This window comes from Primulina eburnea, chromosome 1, assembly GCF_022965805.1.
Source record: "Primulina eburnea isolate SZY01 chromosome 1, ASM2296580v1, whole genome shotgun sequence".
Classification (NCBI taxonomy): Eukaryota; Viridiplantae; Streptophyta; class Magnoliopsida; order Lamiales; family Gesneriaceae; genus Primulina; species Primulina eburnea.
Window position 1 is genome coordinate 5,614,589 of NC_133101.1, and position 23,154 is coordinate 5,637,742.

Below are 23,154 nucleotides of genomic sequence, written 5' to 3' on the forward strand. Positions count from 1 at the left end.
TTATTGATTTGATTGATTTATATATGATTAATGTATGTTCTTAATATTTTTAAATCTAAGTTAAATGAACATATAAATTTTTAGTTAGAGGTTCAGACTTAATTTTTAAACTTCAAGTTAAATAAAGTTAATTTATTTAATTTATATATTGATACATAATTTGCATAATTATTTTCCCCATTATTAGTTAATAATTGATATATTTTTAATATAATTTAGTTTATTTATTTATTTAATTGATACATAACTATGCATTATTTCAAATAAAAAGTTGAATACTATTAATATTTCTTACATATTTTTTTATTATGCATTCTTTCACATGAAAAAGTGGACTACTATTAATATTTTTTAAACATACAATATATTTTCTATGTTTCATAACAAAAAAATAGTTCGAACTTAATTTTTTAAACTTCAAGCCAAATAAACATATACGTTTTATAAGCAAAAATGGTTCGAACTGTATTTTTTAAACTTCAAGTTAAATGAACATATATATTTTTGGTTAGTGGTTCAGAGAATAAAATATAAATCAAACAAAGAGAAGAATTTTGTTTTCTATTATATATTTTATTTATTCAGCAATGAGCCTTTTATAGGCAAATACAAATATGGAAAGAACCATAAAAATAGCAACAATATTTGACCTCTAAACCATGAAATTACAAATATGCTAAGATAATTATTTTCTGTAATACTTTGTTAACAATAAACAATGACTAACAGACTTTATTTGACAAGACATATAACTAAGTACTTCGACAAACCTTTGATAATTCAATAATCTCTCTCTTAAACCGATAAGGTCAACATCGGCTTAATAAGAACATCATCCCTCCAATTTGTTTTTTAATATGCTAATACCAAGTAGCTCACTTAGTTTATGAAATGCAGGCAGTTTCAGGGACTTGGTAAACATGTCAGCTACTTGGTTTTCACTTCTGCAATAGATGAGTTTAATTGTTTCATTCTTTGTGTGGTCATGCACCTTCTTCGAAAGGTACTGGATCACAATATGAAAATAGAGCAAAATGAACAAATTATTCTTCAATTTGGTTATTACCAGTTACTTCATAATTTGTCATCCATGTTGCTTTTCTTCTAAATCGTTGAGATCTTTGTTCATTTTCTGTTTCATTGACTGAAATATGTTGATTGATTATTGATTGTTGCTTGTACTCTACAGATTATGCATTCTCCAAAGGATGCTGCATTTCTTCTCCATTTTCTCCATCAAAATCAGCTTGAATTGGTTATCTAACAGTATTTTCATCAACGAAAAACTACTGAACGTCATGAATATTTTTGGCATTGGGATAACTGCATCTGTCGATTATCGTGTTAGTATCTATTTGGTTCAACTTTGAACACGATTCTTTTTCTGTGCATATATTTTACCTTGTTGACTTGTAACTCAACTGAGTTGAGATAAAACGTTGTATTTTGTTAGCTCAAACCAATCATATCGAAAGTTTTAATAAGGTATTCATTCACCCCCTCTAAACATCTAGCTGGTCCTAACAACATATGAGATTGAGTACATGCTGATAGTCATAGACTAAAAAACGAATGCTAGAGAAATCCACCATTCATTGTTGCAGTTATTAAATAACAAAAAGACACTTGGTTATTGTATGTTGTTGAATTAGTTGAGTATAATTTGACATAGTATATTGATAAAATAATGGATTCTTTCAAAAGCATTGCTTAAGAATTGATATGTGCATTAACCGATATTCGAACAGTCGTTTATTAATTATTTTAATTTAAATTGTGTTTGTTTCATCATTTTATTTTAATTTCAATTTAGTTTATTAATTTATTCAAGTTTTTGTTCAAGTTAATTAAAGAATTATTTTTAATGTATATTTGTAATATATCAAGTTTTGTCGGACGATATCTGTACTTGTTATTAAAACTTTACATGTACACATAAATAACAAACAAAATTATATAACGAAAAATAAATTATTTAAAATAAACATGTGAAAACATGTAAATTTCATATATGTAATTAATATGAATTTATAAATATACTTTTCATTTTTATTTATTATATCAACTAATTTTATCTTAAATAAAATCGTTTTCACGAGCAACGCACGTGCACTTTTCTAGTATATATATATATATATTACTTTCAAAACGCTAATTTATTTCAAGTTTTTATTAAATTAATCAAATAATTTGATTAAAGTAACTCTTTATTTTATTGTTTAAATATTATTTAATAATGTCTATTGGTATGTGTTTAACAACGTAACTATAAATTTTAACAGTTATAATAGTCTTTTAGTTACGTGATTTTGACTAAAAAAATAAATAGTAATAAGACAATAATTAATTTATCAAAAGATATATGAAAAATGTCATACATCAATTAATATCAAACTAATCAACAATGACAAAAACTTATGTAAGATAGTCTCACGAGTCGTATTTTGTGAGACGAGTCTGTTATTTGGGTCATCCATGAAAAAATATTATTTTTTATGCTAAGAGTATTACTTTTTATTTTGAATATAGTTAGAGTTGACCCGTCTCACAGATAAAGATTCGTGAGACCGTCTCACAAAAAATCCACTCATCAACAATTTGCTTTTATTTGAACATTCACATATGAATTGTTTTGCTTTTTTTCCCAATAAATTATAATTTAATATTGTTCAGATATATATACAATTATTTCTAAATTTTAAAATTGCGCACTGTATTTTAAAATTAACATATTATCATTTAGCTTGGGGATGAAATATGAGATAAGGATAACATGATTATTTTTTATTTTGTATTCTAATTATTATAAAAAATTATATAAAAAAGTCGAATCTTATATTCGTCGACGGCCATATTTGTTCTCCTTTTGTTTCAAGCTTTTCAGACACCACGTGAAGTATGGAATAATTACACAGACACCCCTAAAGTTTAAATAAGTGCATTCTAAGTCCAACTTGACAAGAATAACCATACATTATGCTCTACTACATCCGGGAGAAAGCACACATGAATTACCATCCTTGTACAGATTGTCTAAACAAGACATTTACAAACAAACACGATCAAGAATCGCCTCGCCGCTCAAGATTTTATAAAAAAAATCCATGAAATTCAATAAAAGAATTAATAAGGGAATGGAAAAATGAATATATACAAAGCTCTTGATCGATAAATGTCGTCGTAACATGTTTCCGTGACAAGGAAAGCAATGAAGAGTCTTCAGTCATTGATTACAGAACTGGTATCAATAGTCGGGTAAAAAATGGAAAGATGGAAAAACATAACTATTAATGAATGAAAATGTGAAGAACAATTCGATGGAATTCGTACCTCCCATTACTGGATGATTCTCATTTCCGCTCACTCGGTTTTTTCGGTGTCATTTGATACCCATTTGAGCGATGATAAAACAGCCAAACAAGATAGTAGAAATTCTTCATATATTTTCTTGAACCATTTGGTTCTAATCTATATAGATTTGCCAACCCCAGAAGTTCTGTCACTGTAGGATTCAAAATCCACATACAGATAAGTAGAAAAAGACAATGTTTTGTCAACCATTAGCTTGATCAGCAACTTCTTCTAGTCTCTTCCAAGTTAGCAAGCGTTGCTCTTCCAGTCCTCCGGCCATGGCTTCCTTTTCCTCGTGCCGTCTCTGACACTCTTCAAACAGCTTGGTGTCCATTTCCAGGAACATTCTACGAACATTGTAGCTCAAGCCATTTATTGCCTGGTTCCAGTGGCTATGTATATTATGTTCTAATGCATCAAATATGATTGGTAAAATAAAATGTCGATTATCTGCAATCAAGCCTACTATATGCTCATTGTTCCACCAAAAAAGAGCACGTTCTGCTACCTGTGGACGAACAACTAAAATTTGAGTAGCAATAGATAATAATGATGGCGGAAATGCATTTGTAAGAGCGAGTTCATGGCCAAACAAGTGCAGTATAGATAGCAACTTTGCAACGTTCACGAACACAAAAACTTATATTTGACAAACATAAAAAGATACACCGACACTATAACTAAATGTAGTTTGTTATACGCGCAGAGATGAGCGAAATAAAATATGCACTAATGTACTCGGAGATATCACTTGATTGAATGTGTTTTGCTGAAGTAGAAGTTTTAAACATAGACAAGTTGTAAGAGTGATTATTATTATTATTCCAAAGTTGCAGGTGTTTGCACAAATGGTTGTATAAATGGAAATAAGTGGAAAACAAATCAGTATGAGAGTTTCACTCACCATGCTTTTTCCCATATATTTTGAGAAATCAAAAACCAAAATCTGCCACAAAAGCGGTGCACAAACTGCAATTATGCAATTCTTTTGCACCAAGAGTGCCAAAGCATTAATCTCCAGTGTTCAGTGGGAAATCTATGAAGGCAAGAGGACTTCCAAAGTTCAGAACGGCAACTTAGAACCATAAAGTTTATAAGACTTCTATCCATCCCTTTTTCAGTCCTTATTTCAACCTAAGTATGTTTGAAGTTATCTTTCCTAATTCATCAATCATTTCGGGCTTCATATCAGCCTAAAAATATACAAATAAAGATGCTCCGGAAGACTTTTGGAGCACTCTGAGCAGCCCACTCATGGATATGACAAAGAAGTTAAATGAAAAGAAAACAAAGAAACAATCGAAATCCAGTCGAATCCATCAATGTAAGATAGACAGTCCACTGGCAGATTTTATTAATAAAAGTCAAATGCTCTTATGCAAATCAAAGAAATAAAAGTGATCATAGGTTTTAAATGCAAAGATTGACTTCCAAAACATTTATGAAGTCGTAGAGAAGGAAAATTTTCCCAATCCATCGCATAGACCATTTTCTTTCTATCAAATACTGGGGTAATGGACAGATATGATGCAGGGACTTCAATACATCATGATACAGATATAGATACCAAAAAGTCTAAAACAATTAAATTGCCTTACAAGAGAATTCAAATATTTTATATATCTTAAAATATAAATATACACGTTCACATGTATATCTAGTTTTTGCCATACATGTGTATGAGTGTACATGTTTGTGTCAACCATTATAAGCCCAACTTATAATCCAATAATAAGAAATTTCTGAAAATTGAAGTACAAAATATGCCAGTGATGTCATATATTCCAGATCATATAGGCAAACAACATATAAAATCGAAACAATATAGCTGTCTTAATTTGTTAAGTTTATCACCGTTATGTTCTTCATCAACTATTTAAGCAAAGATTCCAAATATGTATCAGCCAGATTTAATCTCGTTTTGGCCTAAATCAACTGAAAGGCGCGTCCAAACTTGTTTTGCTTTCCTAAACTAGGAAAAGTTCACTCATAAAGTCTAAAAAAATATGAAGTTTCATGTTGCTTGTTGGCAAGAACACTTCTCCAATACAAATTAGCTAATACACACATAACTAAAAAATACAAGGAAAGGAATACACTAAATTCTTAACAGATACAGTAAATTTAGCTTCTCTACGTCGATCAGAACTCATTCTTTTTGTCTAAAATATATCATATAGCCAGTACTTGTACTCTATCAAGTCTATTGTATCCAATATCCGCAGATAATAGCATGAGTCAAATTTTCTGAAATCTGAAGTGAATTGTTTTTCATAGAACTAATGTATACAGAAAGGGCGCTACTCCTGTAAGACAAGCATAGTGGAGTTCTTTGTGCTTAATGAAACACAAATACACTAACATAGTGAAATGTAACAAAGAACAATTTCTCATACCTGGAAATGTGAATTACAGAGACTACGACCAATTTGCCTAAACAGAGGAACCATACAACGTTGGAACTCCGCAGGTTGTGTGACCTCCAATATCTCTTCTAGTTCTCCAAGGAAGAGAACCTCCTTTCCACAATTTGTGATTGGCCAATACTTCAGCACCCCCTTAATGACAGTATCGGCCAACCTGTAGTCTTTCTCGACAAATTGTGTTAAACAATAGGACAAATGCTGATGGTATGTTGAAACACATTTTGGCTTGTGCAAAGGAATAAGTGCACGTACAAGAAACAACTTATGTTCTTCTTTCATTGGCAACGCAAAACCATTTATTATACTTCCAAAGATCTCCAATAGCTCTCCAGTCCCACTGAACCTCTCTGTCTCAAATACAAACCTGTAAAAGATGTTGTTTATTGCATTCCTTATAAAGGGTCTATGAACCATGAATTTCCCATATATCCGGTGAAGAATAGTCTTCAAATACTCTCTCTCCCTCAGGTCCTCAGAGTCAAACAAATCAAGTAATTTCAAGACAAATGAGTGATCAAGATACCTCTTGGCAACTTTAGTGTCCATATCAGATGACACAATGTATCGCAAAAGTAACTCATAAACAAGTTGCAAGTGAGGCCAGGTAGGATCCATGAACATCTCATCCTCCTCCGGATCTCCACCCTCTGATCCAGTATTCTCATGTGATGCGGGTGGCAAGCTCCGGAAAATATTCAAAGATATCATCTTGACCAACTCCTCCTGCATTATCTCATTCATTTTACACGAGCCCGATTGCACTAAGTCAACAAGCTCTGAAAGGGTTTGCCTCTTGATCTCCTTCTCACGTGCAGATTTCATCGTATCCGAAAAATCAAAGAAAACACAACAGACTTGAGCTTTACGGATGAATATCACATGACGCTCAGCTAGTGGGACATCCTTCAGCAAGGGCAAGACCTCAACTACCCCAGTGTTCTGCGGAACAGTGGCAAGACCCGCAGGCTGCGCTGTGGCAACTGCCGTTCGGGATGCGTGATTAACAATCACATTGGGAGGCGTTGCAGATGGTATTGGAGCCTCGATTGCTTCCGATGATTTCGAGGGCTTTCTTTGCCCTCTTTTCATAATTTTGTTAAACATTATTAAACACTCTCACCCAGATCACAAATCAGAAACAACAGAACCCGATAACCACGGTCAGGAACACTAACACCTTACTCCCCAATCATTTTCTTTTACTCCATTTCCCTTTCATTGTTCCACAAAATTCCAATACAAACAGTATATAAACAAATCTGCACCCTGAAACAAGAACAGAAAACAAAAAAAGAGAAAATACAACTAAATTCAAATCACAAAATCAAACATAACCATCACCCAATAAAGAAAATAGACATTCATTGTACAACAGAGATTGACATGAAATCAGAAAACAGGTGATACCTTGTAAATGGGATGCCAAGAAATCAAGAAAACAGACTGAAAATTATTGCCAAGAAAATAACTAAGCCATGTAAAATGTGGTACTATACCATGAAACAATGGTCGTTCAGATCAGAGAGAAACAGATTGAGAGTGAGAGTAGGGAAAGAATTTTGCGTGTTTCGATTTGGGAAAGGAAAGATCCGAAAAGGGAGGGAAGAACAATACCAGAACAATCGACAAAAATCAAAATATTATTATATGAAACTTTAAAGACAAGATTTTTTGGAACTATTTTCTGAAACCAACAATGAAATAAAAATAATAATTCCAAACGTACGTTACACTACAATCGATACTCTTGTACTGTTCTTCGAGCTGTGAAATATTTCAGAAAAAAATTTACGACAATTTTTTAAACAATCAGCAGTTTCAAATATATATATATATATATATATATATATATATATATATATATATATATATACTGCACACTGACAACACTATACTATATTATAAAATATGAGTAGTTTTGAATAATTTCAGTTTGAGGCATCTATCCCCCATGATTTAAAATTCTGAAGAAAATTATAAAATAAAATAAAATAAATTTTGGAAAAAAATAAATCATCCTACTTAAATAATTATTCGAAATAATGACAAAAATTCTTCTCTAGCAATTCTTAAACTCAATATAATCTCGAGAGTTTTTATAAGATAATAATGTTGCTCATAAAATGAAATCAATAGCTATTGTGATTCTATCCTACTTTATGATAGTAAATTGGTTACGAAATTATATTTTTGATAATAAAATTGCCAAACTACATATTTTAAATCTATTTGATGGTTTATTTTTAGTTTCAATTAAATTATTATATATATATATATATATATATATATATATATATATATATATATATATATATTCGTAAAACGGATCGATCCGACCAATACATAATATTAAAAGTAATAACTTTGACATAAAAGATTAATTTTTCATGAGTTTAGTTTGATTAAATATTTGTCTCACTAAATTAATTCATGAGCATATTAACTCGTGAGGATATCTCACAATAATTTATATATATATATATATATATATATATATATATATATATATATATATATATATATATATATATATATATATATAGGAAAAGTGCTACTTGTTACTCCAATATCTTGGTAGTTCTGTAATGATTTTGTAGTTTTGTCGAGGGGCCCCTAAAATTTGGTACAAACATAACTTATTGTTCGATAGGATTGAGAATTGAGAAATAAGATATTAGAAATTCAAAGCATTGACACAACTTCGTGTGGATTAACACATAAAATATTTGATTTAAAAATTAAGGTTAACTTTTGGTAAAACGACAATCCTTTGATTATATACATATCAACTCACTTGTTTTCGCTATTAACATATGAATAAATCAAATTGCATATCACCGGAAAAAACACGATATCCCCAAACTAAATAATAGATATAGTGTTTGATTTTTCTTTTGATGGAAGATACATTAAGTGAGGTGTATTCAATTCAGAGTTTTGATGATTTTTAATGATTTTCTCAAATGATAGACTTTTATAGATTTGATAGATTTTATTGATTTTTACATAATCTTACAGATTTATAAATAAATTTATGTGGATTCAAGTAGATTTTTTTGCAAGATTTTTATAGACTTTTGTGAAATTTTTTTTAATAGAATTTTATAAATTTTGTACTTAATTATAACATATTTTTTTTTATTAATTTCTTCGAACCAATAATTAATGGATATACATAACAAATTCAGTTTGAAATAGTTTTACAATATTTATATTAATAAATAAATTTACTTATTTAAAAGTTAAATCATTTAATCCTATATATATATATATATATATATATATATATATATATATATATATATATATATATATATATATATATATATATATATATGAGTTTGTATGCATGTTTGTAAATTTTTAAAATACATCAATTAATTAATTTGTAACACTGTTTTTGAAATGATGATGTACATATGAAAAGAATATTATTTAGTATTGTGTGGATATAATAATTTTATATAAAAATATCATAAATTACATATTAATTGAAAATGCTAAAAAGATTTTAAAAATCATGGTTGTTGCGAGTTTAATCAATTATTAAGAATTAAACGATATTTTTTTTATCATCTTTTATTATTATTGAGTATTATATTAATTTGTATAAGTCATAAATTCAAAATCACAAAATTAATTCTACAATTCAAAATTTCTATGATATTAAAATAAAAAATTATTAAATGAATCAGCCAAAAAATGAAAAATTTGAAAAGGATGAAGAAAATATATATATATTAATACACTACGAAAATTTGATAGAGTGATCGAGATAGATGAGAGGAGAGAAGACAAGAGGAGATGTGATGTGAAGTGGTAAAGAGAGAAATAAATAGCTTGTATATGAGTTAGAAATTTTAAAAATCCATTCAAATCTTTGAATTGAACCAAATACAATTTTTGACAATTTTTAGTTGTACCTTAGGCTTTCATGTTTATATGTTAATAAATTCCATGAAATTATTAAAATTCTATTGAAAACTTGAATACTTCTAGATTTTTATAGAGTTTTTAAAAGTCAATGTTGAATACAACATGACTTCTTAAAACTCTATGAAAATCTATTTTGAATACCACTAGACTTCTATAGAGTATGTAAAAGTCTTAATTGAAGACATCCAGACTTTTAAAATCTACAAAAGTCATTAAAAGTCAATAAATCTTCTACATTAAATACACCCCTAAGACTTATACCAATTTTGTTAGTATTTTCAAGATAGTTTCTATACCCAATTAATTGATTTACATGCTAATTTGAGTTAACCAGCAAGAATCTTACGTAACACGATATCCCAATTTGGCAAAAATGTACGTTTCTCTAAAAATTTATGCAATTACTCACACCTCACTTTTACATTTTTTTTCCTCCTCATTTTTTTGACCACTTTTGCTTATTTCTTTATTAGCTGCACTCAAGGGTTTTCGTTTGCTCAAAGAGTTATGTTAAACATAGAAATAAAGCGCCAAAAACAAAATCAAAGATTTTCCTCATCAAAATTGATCAATACTACCTTTGTTTCATTGTACTTCGAGTTTGAGTAGATCTCTTGTGAGACGGTCTCACGAATGTTTAGTGCGTTTAATTTTTAATAATTTGTGCAAACGAGACTTGTTTGAATAAAATATAGCGCATGATTTAAATAACCAATTGGAACTAAGTATTGTGTCTCGTTCCGAAGATGATCTCATAGGCTTAAATAAAGTAAATTTGTAATTTTATTCATGTAGTTGGCTTTTTTTTTTTTTTTTGCTTTTCTGTCTTGGTCCTTTTTTTGTTTGAAGTTATTAAATCTATCAAATATTGTTTATTTGACACTGATATTTTTCTATGCGGCTCGTGTCTAAATCTACCTAAGAAAAAATAATAGGAAATTATAAGTTTTTCCTCTCATTGTAAAAATATTGGGTGTCGTTTTGCTTTAATTTTTTATATAGATTTTAATGTGTATAATATATGATTTATTTTCGTCGGTGAACCACATAAGAGATCAAAAATGTTAAATAAGAAATATTCGATGATGTTAGTGACTTCCACCAGAAAAAAAGATCAAAACTAAAAAAATTCAAACTACTAGATGAAAATAAAACTTAAATAAATTACATAACCAAAATACTAAACAAGTCAATTTACAAAATTTCCCCTTAAATCACAAGTATTCATTTTTTTTTTTTGTAAAGTAGGATATGGTGTCTGATTGATGGAATATTATTTTTTAAAAAATAAATATATTGGTTATTTTACATTTTTGAAATATAATCTTGCCCAATTGAAACTTCAAACATTAATTCTTAGTAACCAAATGCAGTTTGCTAAAATAATATAAATAGAAGCTACAAGGTTCATAACAAATAAAAGTTTACACTTTAAATTTCAAATTACGAAAGTCATATTACATATAAAATATAAATTTACTTCTTTTTTTTTACATTTAACGGACATACATGTAAATATATTGAAAATCGCCCGAACATATTTTATTATTTATTTATACTAGTTTAAATATATCAACAAATTCACAAAATAATGAGATGGACTTTTGTGATTGTCTCACATATATTTATTCGTAGATGAGTCATTCATATATATATTTACAATAAAAATTAATATTTTTTATGGATGATCTATATAAGCAAAATCAAAATTTTTTAGTCTTTCAAGGAACTTAAAAAGCTTCCCATAAAAGAAAATAAATTACTATCCGAAGTTTTGTAAAAACAAGAATCATAGTTTGAATCCACAAAATCTGATAATCAGATTCAGTCCTATCGAATAATAACAGTATATATCTTATCTCCCGAAGTAAAGTTGTTCAATGATTCAGTCCTCCAAAAACTCGAAACTCATTCGATTCATCATTATATAATCAATCACATATCCATAAATTCAAACCACTTCAATCACAACTACCGCACACGGTAAACACAGCAAGAGAATGGTGGCTCCACGCAACTCTACACCGCAAGCAGGATGCGGCGGGCCACTATGCCGATTCACGGTCCAGTTCCTCATCGGCCGATGGTTCATGATGTTCGCCTCGTTCTTGATCATGGCGGGAGCCGGTGCAACCTATCTTTTTGGTGTTTACTCGAAAGTAATCAAATCCACCCTCGGCTACGATCAAACGACGCTTAATTACTTGGGGACATTCAAGGATGTTGGAGCTAACGTAGGAGTTTTGTCAGGGCTTATTGCGGAGGTTACACCGACATGGTTTGTTCTGTTGATTGGATCTGTCATGAATTTTGCAGGCTATTTTCTGATATGGCTGGCTGTGTGCCAGAAGATGCGGAAACCCTCGGTTTGGATGATGTGTGCCTTCATCTGCATCGGGGCGAATTCGCAGAATTTCGCGAATACAGGTTCGCTTGTTACTTGTGTTAAGAACTTCCCGGAGAGTAGAGGGATGATGTTAGGGTTGATGAAGGGTTTTGTTGGGCTGAGTGGTGCAGTTTTTACTCAACTTTATTTGGCAATTTATGGGAATGATGCAAAATCTTTGATTCTTTTGATTGGGTGGCTACCAGCTTTGATCTCTTTGATGTTTATATTTAATATTAGAGCCATGAAAATTTCTAGGCATCCAAACGAAGTTAAGGTTTTGTACGAGTATCTGTATATTTCTGTTTTCTTGGCTTTGGTTCTCATGGGATTAACGATTGCACAAAAGTATGTCACGTTCTCACATGGTGCATCTATTGCTAGTGCAAGTTTTGTGAGTTTCTTGCTTTTTCTTCCTTGCATTATTGCTGTCAGAGAAGAGTTGGCTACTTGGAGATTAAGGAAAAGAGAAGCAAAACAAACCCCTACAATTATTATTGAGCAGCCTCCATTGCAAACTGAGGCAAAGGTTGTATCAGAGATAGAGGAAGTTCATGAAAACTCGAAAAATACCGGGGGCGTAACCGAAGAAATCAATGACCCACCTTGTTGTTCGAATATATGCCAAAAGCCGAAGAGAGGCGAAGACTACACTATACTACAAGCCCTTTTGAGTGTCGATATGCTGATTCTTTTTGTGGCTACTTTCTGTGGGCTAGGTTGCAGTTTAACCGCAGTTGATAATCTAGGCCAAATCGGCGAATCTTTAGGGTATCCGACACACATTATAAGCACATTTGTTTCTCTAGTGAGTATATGGAACTACTTTGGAAGGGTTTTCTCCGGATTCGTCTCCGAAAACATTCTGTTGAAATATAAGACTCCAAGAGTACTTATGATGACAGTCTCCCTCGTTCTGCCGAGCATCGGCGATCTCTTCATCGCGTTTCCCTTCCCTGGTTCGGTCTACATTGCTTCGTTATTGATTGGATTCTCATACGGTATGCAGTTAACCCTACTGTTCATCATCATATCCGAGCTTTTTGGATTGAAGTACTACTCAACTTTGTTCAACTGCGGGCAGTTGGCTAGCCCTATTGGATCATATGTACTCAATGTGCTGATTGTGGGCAAACTCTATGATCAAGAGGCGATGAAGCAGCTGGCAAGTAAAGGGATGACACGATCGATGGTGCACGAGTTAACGTGCCTCGGGCCTCAATGTTACCGGAAGTCGTTCGTGATTCTAGCTTGCGTCAATCTGTTTGGCGCGTTCGTGTCGCTTATCTTGGTCATGAGAACTTGGAGATACTACAAGACTGACATTTACAAGAGGTTTAGAGAGGAGATGGAAGCCAATGAAAGGGAACTGCAAATGGCTAGCAATGTTGCACAACATTGAAGCACAGGAAGATGATATTCAGTCCACTCATAGTATTATTATATATAGATTTTGTGAGTATTTTTTAGGCATTCAAGTAGACTTTGCATTCTATCCTTTGGTCTTCTTTTCAAGTAAGGATTTAATTTTTTTTCCTGGGTTTCTATTTTTCAAGTTATATTGCATCCTATCTTATTATTTTCTGATGCTACATCAGTACTCCGACGAAATAGATTATTGTTTAAAATTTCGAGGGCAGAGCCACTTTATGCCCCCAAATTTTTTTTAGTTAAGATTCTATATATATCATTTTTTTTATTTTATTTGCCTCGCAAACTAGTCATCAGGGCTGATCGATATTAATAAGGTTGTAAACTTTTGAATTGGTTCTACAAAACTCAAAAATATCTGCCGAGTGCCGACTTCAATTTTTTTCACTTAATATCTAGAAAATGAATTTCTTAATAAATGTTTGCTAGTATATATTAAATCAAATTCCTAAAAAGTTCAGTATAGGATCCCAACTAGAACTCAAACGAATCGAATTAGCTCGATAATTTTTCTAGCTGATTATGAAATTGGAATAGGATTCAAACCAGGCTTGAGTTAGATTTTTTGAGCGAACCCAAATTATCTTATTCGATAGTTTGCAAGATTTAGAGCCCGTTTGGTATCAAAAGTTTTTGATTAAAAAAGTGCTTTTTTAAGTTGACTTTTAAAAATGTTTTTTTAAGTAAAAGTTGTGTTAATATTGTGTTTGGATGAATAGATAAAAAGGCACTTTTTAATTAATAAATGTGTTTGGATACATCTCATTAAGTGCTTTTTTAACTCATTAATTTAGGTTATTGAAAAGCTAGTGGAAAAAACTCTAAAATAGGATTTTTAAAAAAGCTCTATTTTCAACTTAATAAGTGCTTTTTTAAGCACTAGAAGCCCACCCAAACAAGTTAAAAATTAAAAAAGCACTTTTTTTTTTAAAAAAGCACTTTTTTAATTGTAGCTTCTTATACCAAACGGGCTCTTAGTATATTCATTATAATTTACATATTCCTAAATCTTAATTATCCTTTTAAAGCATTCCGGACTACGCCTCTCTTGGAATTTTGCAACTTATATCTCCCTTTCCCTTCATGATATCCCAACTTCCTATCTCTTTAAAATAACTTGTTCCATGCTTGTTCCTCCATATATACTCTTTTTTGTACACACTGGCACGATTTTCATCCAAGTTCAAGCTCAAAATAACCATATATTCGAGTTTAAATATACTTAATTGGATCGATCAAAGCTTGAACTCGAGCCTCAATTTTTTTGAAATATTCGACTCGATTTTGATTGTTTGCATATCTATTCCTAACACCATTCCCATACCTAACGGACCATCCATGATTTAGTATCCTCTTTATAATTATTTTTTTTTTTTTGGTGTTTTTAAAATTTGTTATAATTGAGTTACATTTACAGGTCGACCTAACGAGCAAAGCTGTCACCTACTGAAGTCCAACTTATACCAGTATAGTCGATGACCAATTCACCTTATATCAAAAAGTCCTGACACCGTATCTAGAATTTGAGATTCAATTATAATATATTTCTCTTGACTCGTGTATATATATAATATTTAAAACGGAGAAATAGTTTTTTTTAAAAAAAATTATATATAATTATTTTTCGAAATCCAAATATAACATCAAGTACGTTTGTATTATCGAGCTCGATGTGAAAACGATCAGTATCATGTATGAAATATCATTTTAGTTATCGTGGGATCCAATTTTGATAATATGTATAGTCGAAACAGAATATTATTGCAATAAATTAGTTTTTTTTTAGATTTTAAATTTTTTTTTCAATCCTGATAAAATATTACATACGTGTGTAATAGCTGGTTCTATGTGAACAACCATCGGTATCATGTCTGAAATGCAATTTTAGTTATTGCAGGATCTAATTTTGATTGGCTAAATAACTAAAAATCAACTTAAGCAAATTTGGCACGTCATATAAATTACTTTAAATAACCTTTTTTTAAAAAAATTATATTTATTTCACCTGTTTTGAATGGTAAACAATTCAATTTTTTTTTTGTCAATCTTAGTCTATTTTTATCATGTAGCTCAAAAAAATTTTATATCACCAAAAATTCCTAACATGTCGTCGGATATCACTGATGTGTTTGTCATTGCTCCGATGAAAAATCACTAAAATTAAAAAAATAGTATGCTAATACTGTGAAATGGTTGTTGATAACATGTCCAAAACGAAAACTAATTTAAATTTCATTTTTATAAAAATAAATCATTTAATTTTCTACTCTTATTATCAATGATTCAATCTTTACTTCGTCCCATCGGCCAACAAAATATCCCAAAGAATTGTTCGTAAATAATAATAATTAAATAAATAAAAACCTCCAATAATTTGGCTCACATCACAAAGTCTCTTGTCGGACAAATTAAATCTGATAGTTGTCCATCGACATTGCCGTAGTATTAAAATAGCGAGGCATTTGGAGTGTCGGTACACGGCAATTGGAAAGGAATCAAAGGATCCCATATATTTAAATAATTCTGATTATAGTTTTTTTTTTCAAAAAAAATATAATTTTTTTTAAAAAAAACATTAAATGTTGCACATCGTGATCATTCATTAATCTTCATCAAGGCTTTCACATCAAAGAGTTCTTAGTTGGCATATTGATTAATTTTTATTTTTCAGAAAATAAAAATTAACTTATAATTCCTAATTTATAACTTTTATTGAGTGGTGGAATTATTCAAGAATTGAAATTTTACTTTTCAAACCAAATTAAAGAGGTTTTTGGTTGTTATTTTATACACAAAATGATTGGTCTTTTAAAAATTGTTATTAGCATTTAACCAAACTTTGCATAATCGACCTTTACCTCAAATAACGAGCCATGCTCACAAAAGTGTGCACGGATATATATATATATATATATACAAGAAAATTTAAAAGAAGTGTCACATATCTTATACAACGATACCTATCTTAATAATATGTAGTTTTCATTTTCATTTTTCTACATCATACATAAAACCAGTTGATCCAGATTCATTTAGAAGTCCGAGCATGGCCGTTTCCGGCGGCCACAACCGCCATTTCCTCCTCCTCCGCCGCCGCGGCCCTCTCCCCCTCCTCCCGGAACTTCTTATAAATATCACTCTGATAAAATTTTCTCGTCCTAAACACCAAGATAAGTGAAATCATGGCCCCGAAAACAGTAGCCACGGTTATTATAACAAAAGCCAGCTTGAAACACTCCACCCCAACACAATCAAGGTCCTCACCCTTCATCCGGAACCGGCCCGAGGCTCTCAGCTGCTTCTCAGCCTCCTTATCATACAAATGGCCTGCAACCCTCACGTTCAACAGATACGAACCGATCGGGCTCGCAACGGAACCGAAATTGTACAGAGTGGAGTAGTATTTGAGCCCGAAAAGCTCCGATATTATGGCAAAAAGCAGCGGCCATTGAGCGCCGAAACAGAAACCTATGATCACTGATGCAAAGTAGAGGCCATTTGGGACAGCGAATGCTATCAATAAATGGCCGATGCATGAGATCAAGAGTATAAAAGTGAGTATCAAGGGCCTTGGGAACTTGAACTTTTTCAAGAAATGTTCCGATCCGAAACCTGCGACAACTCTTCCAAGATAATTCCATATACTCACAAGTGAAACGAATGTGCTTATACTCTTATCCGGATACCCTAGTGAAGCCCCGATCTGTCCCAAGTTATCTATCGCGGTTAAAGTTCCTCCAACTCCGCAGATTGTAGCCAAGAACAAAATCAGCATGTCCAGGCTGAAAAGGGCCTGTAAAATAGTGTAATCTTCGCCTCTTTCCGGTGGGCCGAATATGCTTTTAGGATTCCAACAAGAGATCTTTTCTTGGTTTTCAGCCGGTAGCTGCGGTGGTGGGGATGGTGGTGGGGCGGTTGTCGCCACCGCCGCCGCCGGTTCTGTGGTGATCTTTAGCTACGGAAAGGTTGTCCAAACGTTGTTTCTTTCCTCCTCCAAAGATTAATCTCTTCTTTCACAACGATAGTCATCGGCAAGAATAGCAAACCAACAACCACGGCTGCACTTGCTGCAAACTCCCCTCGTCTAAAGTTGAATTGTTTTTGTAGTATGATAGCCACCATTATAAATCCAGCCAGCCCAAGTGATACGTACAAGAAATTGTAGAAAACCTTCAGCTCATGAGCCGTGCCGAACCACCTTCAGTATCCTTATCGTTCGAAGAAACACGAATCGATATCGCGGCGGGGAGCCACCCGATCAGGAGAATGAGAGATCTAGTGTCGTTCTAATATATTGCATGAAATATCTGAGTTATGATCGCGCCGCTCAACCCCACGAATCCCTTCAGAAGCCCGAGAACCGCACCACGGCTCTCCGGGAAGTTCTTCACGCACGGTGACCAGCGCCCCGGTGTTAGCGAACGACTGAGAGTTCGCCCCGATGCATATGTAGAGACACATTTGCCAAACTTTGGGATTGGATATCTTATTGGTGACGGCGAGCCACATCATGAAATAGCCGAAGAAGTTAAGCACCGCCCCCAAGGACAGCACGACCCACGGCGGCGTGACCTCGTTGATCAGGCCGGAGAGGACCCCGACGTTGGCACCGAGGTCCTTGAAGAAACTGAGGAGGTTGAGGGTTGTTTGGTCGTATCCTAGAGAACGCTTGAGTTCCTTGGAGTACAGACCAAACATGTACGTGGCGCCGGCCGCCGACATGATGAGCGTGGTGGCAAAGACCATGAACCACCGTCCTTTGATGACTAATAAGGTGAAGGACCGCATGCTCGGCCTCTCGCCGCCACCTCCGCCGTTGGCCGCTGCGAACACCATGTTAACTTTCTTTGGCTTGTGTCCTTTGTGAGAAAAAAAAAACTCCTAAAGATACGTGTTTTATATATGTTGTCACAATATCAGTTTTTTGGAAGGTTTGGTTTAAAATGTACGAGTTTCAAGATTGTATGAACTTATGGATTTATAGAATGTGGGGTATATATACAGGGTTTCAGTTCCAATTTGTTGGGATTTTAACAGAAAAAATATATATTTATAAAATATTTATATAATTTTTTAAATATAATTTCGAGGGTATAATTTTATTAACAATTCTTGGGGTTGGTCCTCTGATTACATCATGAAGCTAGAAAAGTGACGGGGAATGGATAGTAAGAAGACTTTGCAGTTGACTACAGTGCAAGCGTGGCTCAAAAAAGGGGAATTGAAAGTGAAAGAATAGGAGAAAGACAAATCCAGCTTGGAATAAATTTCACGGTCATTATGAGAGAAACTCCCTGGCAAATACGTTATCAGTTGGATTCAATCAATTTAGTCCTCTAAGTTTTATAGCTTTCTGTTTTCGTTATCTAATTTGTCGAAGTTAGGTTTTAGTTGTGTAACTGTGTTTTTTTTTCCCGGATTTTTAGTCCTATTTTGCAGTGTGTGCTAGTTTGGTGTCGGATACTTCTGACAGTTTTTCCCATGTTGGATATGATATTTAAATTTTTACAATTATATGTGTGTGTATATTTCATTTTAACATGGAATTCGCAATCAATATCTTTTGGGTATGCACATGATAAATCTCGGGTATTTTACAATTCTACTTTTTTCCATATGTATATGCATGATTTTTTAATTGAATTTCGAATATGATGCGGGATTCGAGTGTTTTAAATCTATGTTGTGTTTCTTCCTTCTTCCTTCCTATACATCAATCAAAATAGCTTCATTTGTCAATCATACATCTGAATGGAGATAACTTTCAAATTTGAATTTTATTTTTGAATGCAATTTCGCTGAAAAATATTATTTTTATTAATTTTTAAATCTATTTTGAAGCAGAAAATTTTAATCGATCTAGCTCTAAAATTGGATATATATATATATATATATATATATATATATATATATGATAAATCTCGGATATTTTACAATTCTACTTTTATCCATTTGTATATGTATGATTTGTATATTGAATTTCGAATATGATGCCGGATTCGAGCGTGTTAAATCTATCTTGTGTTTCTTCCTTCTTCCTTCCGATACATCAATCAAAATAACTTCATTTGTCAATCATACATCTGAATGGAGATATTGTTTTTCCTATATATAATATATAATATATATTAAAAAATCTTGATTGTATGAAAATTCAACTAGAATATCTCATAATATATATATATATATATATATATATATTATATATATATTAAAAAATCTTGATTGTATGAAAATTCAACTAGAATATCTCATGATATAGGAAAGGGATTTGTTCCCATTTGTTTAGTTGTGATTGGTGGTGCACTCTATTATAGTATGTTCTATACAATTTATTAATGCCAGCGCAAAGGTTGACTCTTATATGTCATGCAGACTTGAAATGTGAACTACTTGTCATCAACGTTGAATATTCATTTTTTTTTAAAATTATAAATAAATCAAAGGGGCCAACTAGGGCAATGTTACCTTTTATTCTTTGTATTTTTTTATTAATTTATTTATGTATTTATTAATCAACTTGTCTTACTCTTTGTACCTGTCATTTTATAAAAATATCTATGCATGGTAAAGTTGGAAAAATATATAATAATCAAAGTGTTATGTTTCGATTATCGTTCTGGCAGATAATTTTGCTCTATAATCCGTGAAGAACATGTGACATTGGTTTTGATAACAATTGTAGTATCGAATATTTGTATTTTTAGTAAAAGATATATTGATTATCGGATCAATTTTATGTCGTTTTATTAAAAGTTATAGTTGACGATAATTATATTATTCAAACATCTTAAACTATGTAATTGTCGAACTACCCTGGTTTGATTGTCATCCTAACAATGATATTTATTGTTTTCCACGATAAATTATGAGAACGGCATGACAAACGCAACATTGAAATTCATGGGAAGTTAACAAAAAGTGAATAAAATGTCAATTATCCATTTTGTCTTAGCTGAAATGAAGTTAACCCGTGATATTAAATTATATAAATTGTATTTTTTATCCCATAAATTAACTTTCTAGGTTTCTTCCCAATCTCGTCATCAAATTATTTTTTTATGTTTTTTAAATCACAAATTATTTGTTTCAAATATTGCATTCTTTATTTATTTATACGGATTTATCCAACGAATGTGCGTACGATTCTCGAATATACCACGTCTCCATAAATTTACATTTTTTATTATAAAATAAAATAAAAAATTTGTATTTAATGAAGTTTTGTAAAGTACTCTACATATTTTATAATTTATTATTATTATATAAATTTCTTTAATTAATGATATATATCTCAATTGAATGATCTCTACAGCACATAATATCTCTAACATGTGATTTTTATTTTCATTATTTTTTTCAAAATAAGAATTAAATATACTCCATCATGAATAAAATATAGTATTTTTTTATTAATAATTTGAAAATATCAGATTCTAAAATCAATAATCTGTTATTGATGGTGTCAACAACTAATTACACAAGGCTAACTAGGAAGACGATTCGCTGCCACCAGGTGGCATTATCTAATTTAATTAAAAAAGAAATATTAAATTAAACTACGCATTTAATCATATATTATATTAAAAATAAGAAGACAAGACAATTAATATATTTACGAAAATATAAATGTGTCCATAATTAGATATTGTATGTATTAACCCTCATGTGTAGAAACTCTTATAAATCGCCGCACAGTCGCGATCGACGTTCATGAGCCGATGGGTTCGAGTCGGAACCAATGGGTCAACAGGTCGGAAGGTTTATAGAAACAGTTCGTGTTCGGGTTTTGATTTCGGTTTGAACTATTGATTTTTAAATTTAAATTTTTGTTAGTTTAAAGTCATTTTATTTAATTTTAATATACTTTCAAAATTTCCAAATCTAGATAAAAAAATTTAAAACTCAAAACTGAAGTTTAAAATTGATGGAAACTTAAATTTTTAAAGTTACTTCTACGTAGCTAGTTCTTCTTAAAGAAAGTTACTACTAAGGGCACCCGCATTCGTTATTGTTATAACACTCACCACCTCATCAAAAATCGTAGGGACAACATGCCACATACACATTACATTAACATATCTATTCTCCCACATTCATTTTAACATTCACACTCATTATTTGTAGGTCCCGCTGTTAAACCAATACATTAAATAACATTAAATAAGGAAACATTGTAAGGCCCGCGGTTAGCGACGGTTTGTCAAAATCCGTCGTAAATAGTGACGGGTTTTCTAAAACCGTCGCTAAGTGTCCAATTTTTTTTTAAAAAAAAGCGGATGTTTGAACGCCCCCTTTTCTCTCTATAACGTCCACTCACAATGGAGAAAGGGTGTTAAATGGATGTAATAATACCCATTTAACACCCATTGTGGTTGTTCTAAGTACTAATTAAAATTTAATTCTAATGGATTTTAACTTTTTTTAAGGAAAAGTTCCAAAAATATCATTAAGTTGACCTATTTTAAGTTTTCATGTAGTCAAAATCGGATCTCGGTCCCGTAAGTTGGTTTTTTTTTTTTCATATTTTATCGGAGCGTTACGTGACGTCATATACATCAGCATTTTCAGATGTCACATTGGCATTTTTTGGTGTATATGTGAGCATTAAAAGCCAAATAACTTAAATTACAATACCAAAACTCAATTTTGATAATTAAATTAAGAGTAAAACACAAAAATAGACGAACTTTGTTATGAAGTTTTGACAACTTAAAAGGAGTAAATTTGTCCACGTCTCATCTTTCAGATATGGAGGAATCAAAGCCTACTGTATTTTATTTGTCTCTTCTATCAAACTAATTACGTGTCCTTTTAGGGTTTCAAGCGTGGAAGATATGAAGCATGCATGGACTTAATTTAAGGATTAATTGGGATTCATTCTCTAAATCTAAATATAAGTTGTGATTCTGTCTACGTATCAGAAAAACTTAGTTTTAATTTTATGATATGATATGTTTTTCATTTCAATTTACTGAACTTAAAAATCAAAAAATTATATCACATATACCAAATTCAAGTTGATTAATATTCAATTTATAAAGTCACTCAGTATCTGAAATACATACGGTTGTATCTCATTTTCAACAATATGATATCTTATTGTCTCGAAAAAATATCGATACTTCATACTTAAAAACTATAATTATATACCTAATTTGATTTAAACGATACTTAAAATTTGTACGTTTGTTCTATAATCGCAATCACTTGTATCTATTTTATTGTTTTAGTTTTATTTTCTTCCATATATGACTTAAATAATATACTAAATTAAAATTTATTAGTACTTGAAAATCATAAATTTATATCACAATTTCAATGATATGTACTTATTTGAACTCAAAAAATATCATGAAGCTGAAACAATAAAAATATGTGAGACCAGAGAGTTCAAACTAAGTTTTCTGACATACAGACTGAATCTTAATTTATATTTAATGTAAGAAATTTAATCTCAAGTTCCCCTTAATTGAAAATGTTCAATTAATAATTATATAGTTATCTCAATTATTGTATGCACTTCGGAACCATAGTCATTTAAAAACCCTTGGACCTAATTCAAAGGTTGATATAATAATTTAGTCGATACGATGTAATGTCGTGTTAATATGGATCATAAAA

General features: G+C 31.2%; 2 protein-coding genes and 1 pseudogene across 2 annotated transcripts; 1 reads left to right on the forward strand and 2 right to left on the reverse strand.

Moving 5' to 3' along the window:
• Positions 1-3,078: 3,078 nt before the first annotated feature.
• Positions 3,079-7,456, reverse strand: LOC140823931 (serine/threonine protein phosphatase 2A 57 kDa regulatory subunit B' beta isoform-like). The gene is made up of 3 exons (XM_073185530.1): positions 7,185-7,456; positions 5,748-7,043; positions 3,079-3,859 (listed from the first exon to the last, which is right to left on the reverse strand). The coding sequence occupies exons 2-3, from the start codon at positions 6,879-6,881 to the stop codon at positions 3,554-3,556; spliced, it is 1,440 nt and encodes a 479-aa protein (XP_073041631.1). The 5' UTR covers positions 6,882-7,043; positions 7,185-7,456; the 3' UTR covers positions 3,079-3,553.
• A 4,164-nt stretch (positions 7,457-11,620) lies between these two features.
• On the forward strand, positions 11,621-13,632 carry LOC140823925 (protein NUCLEAR FUSION DEFECTIVE 4-like). The gene has a single exon (XM_073185517.1). The coding sequence runs from the start codon at positions 11,714-11,716 to the stop codon at positions 13,499-13,501; it is 1,788 nt and encodes a 595-aa protein (XP_073041618.1). The 5' UTR covers positions 11,621-11,713; the 3' UTR covers positions 13,502-13,632.
• Positions 13,633-16,454: 2,822 nt separating this feature from the next.
• LOC140823938 (protein NUCLEAR FUSION DEFECTIVE 4-like) lies at positions 16,455-18,510 on the reverse strand (annotated as a pseudogene).
• Between the last annotated feature and the right edge of the window lie 4,644 nt (positions 18,511-23,154).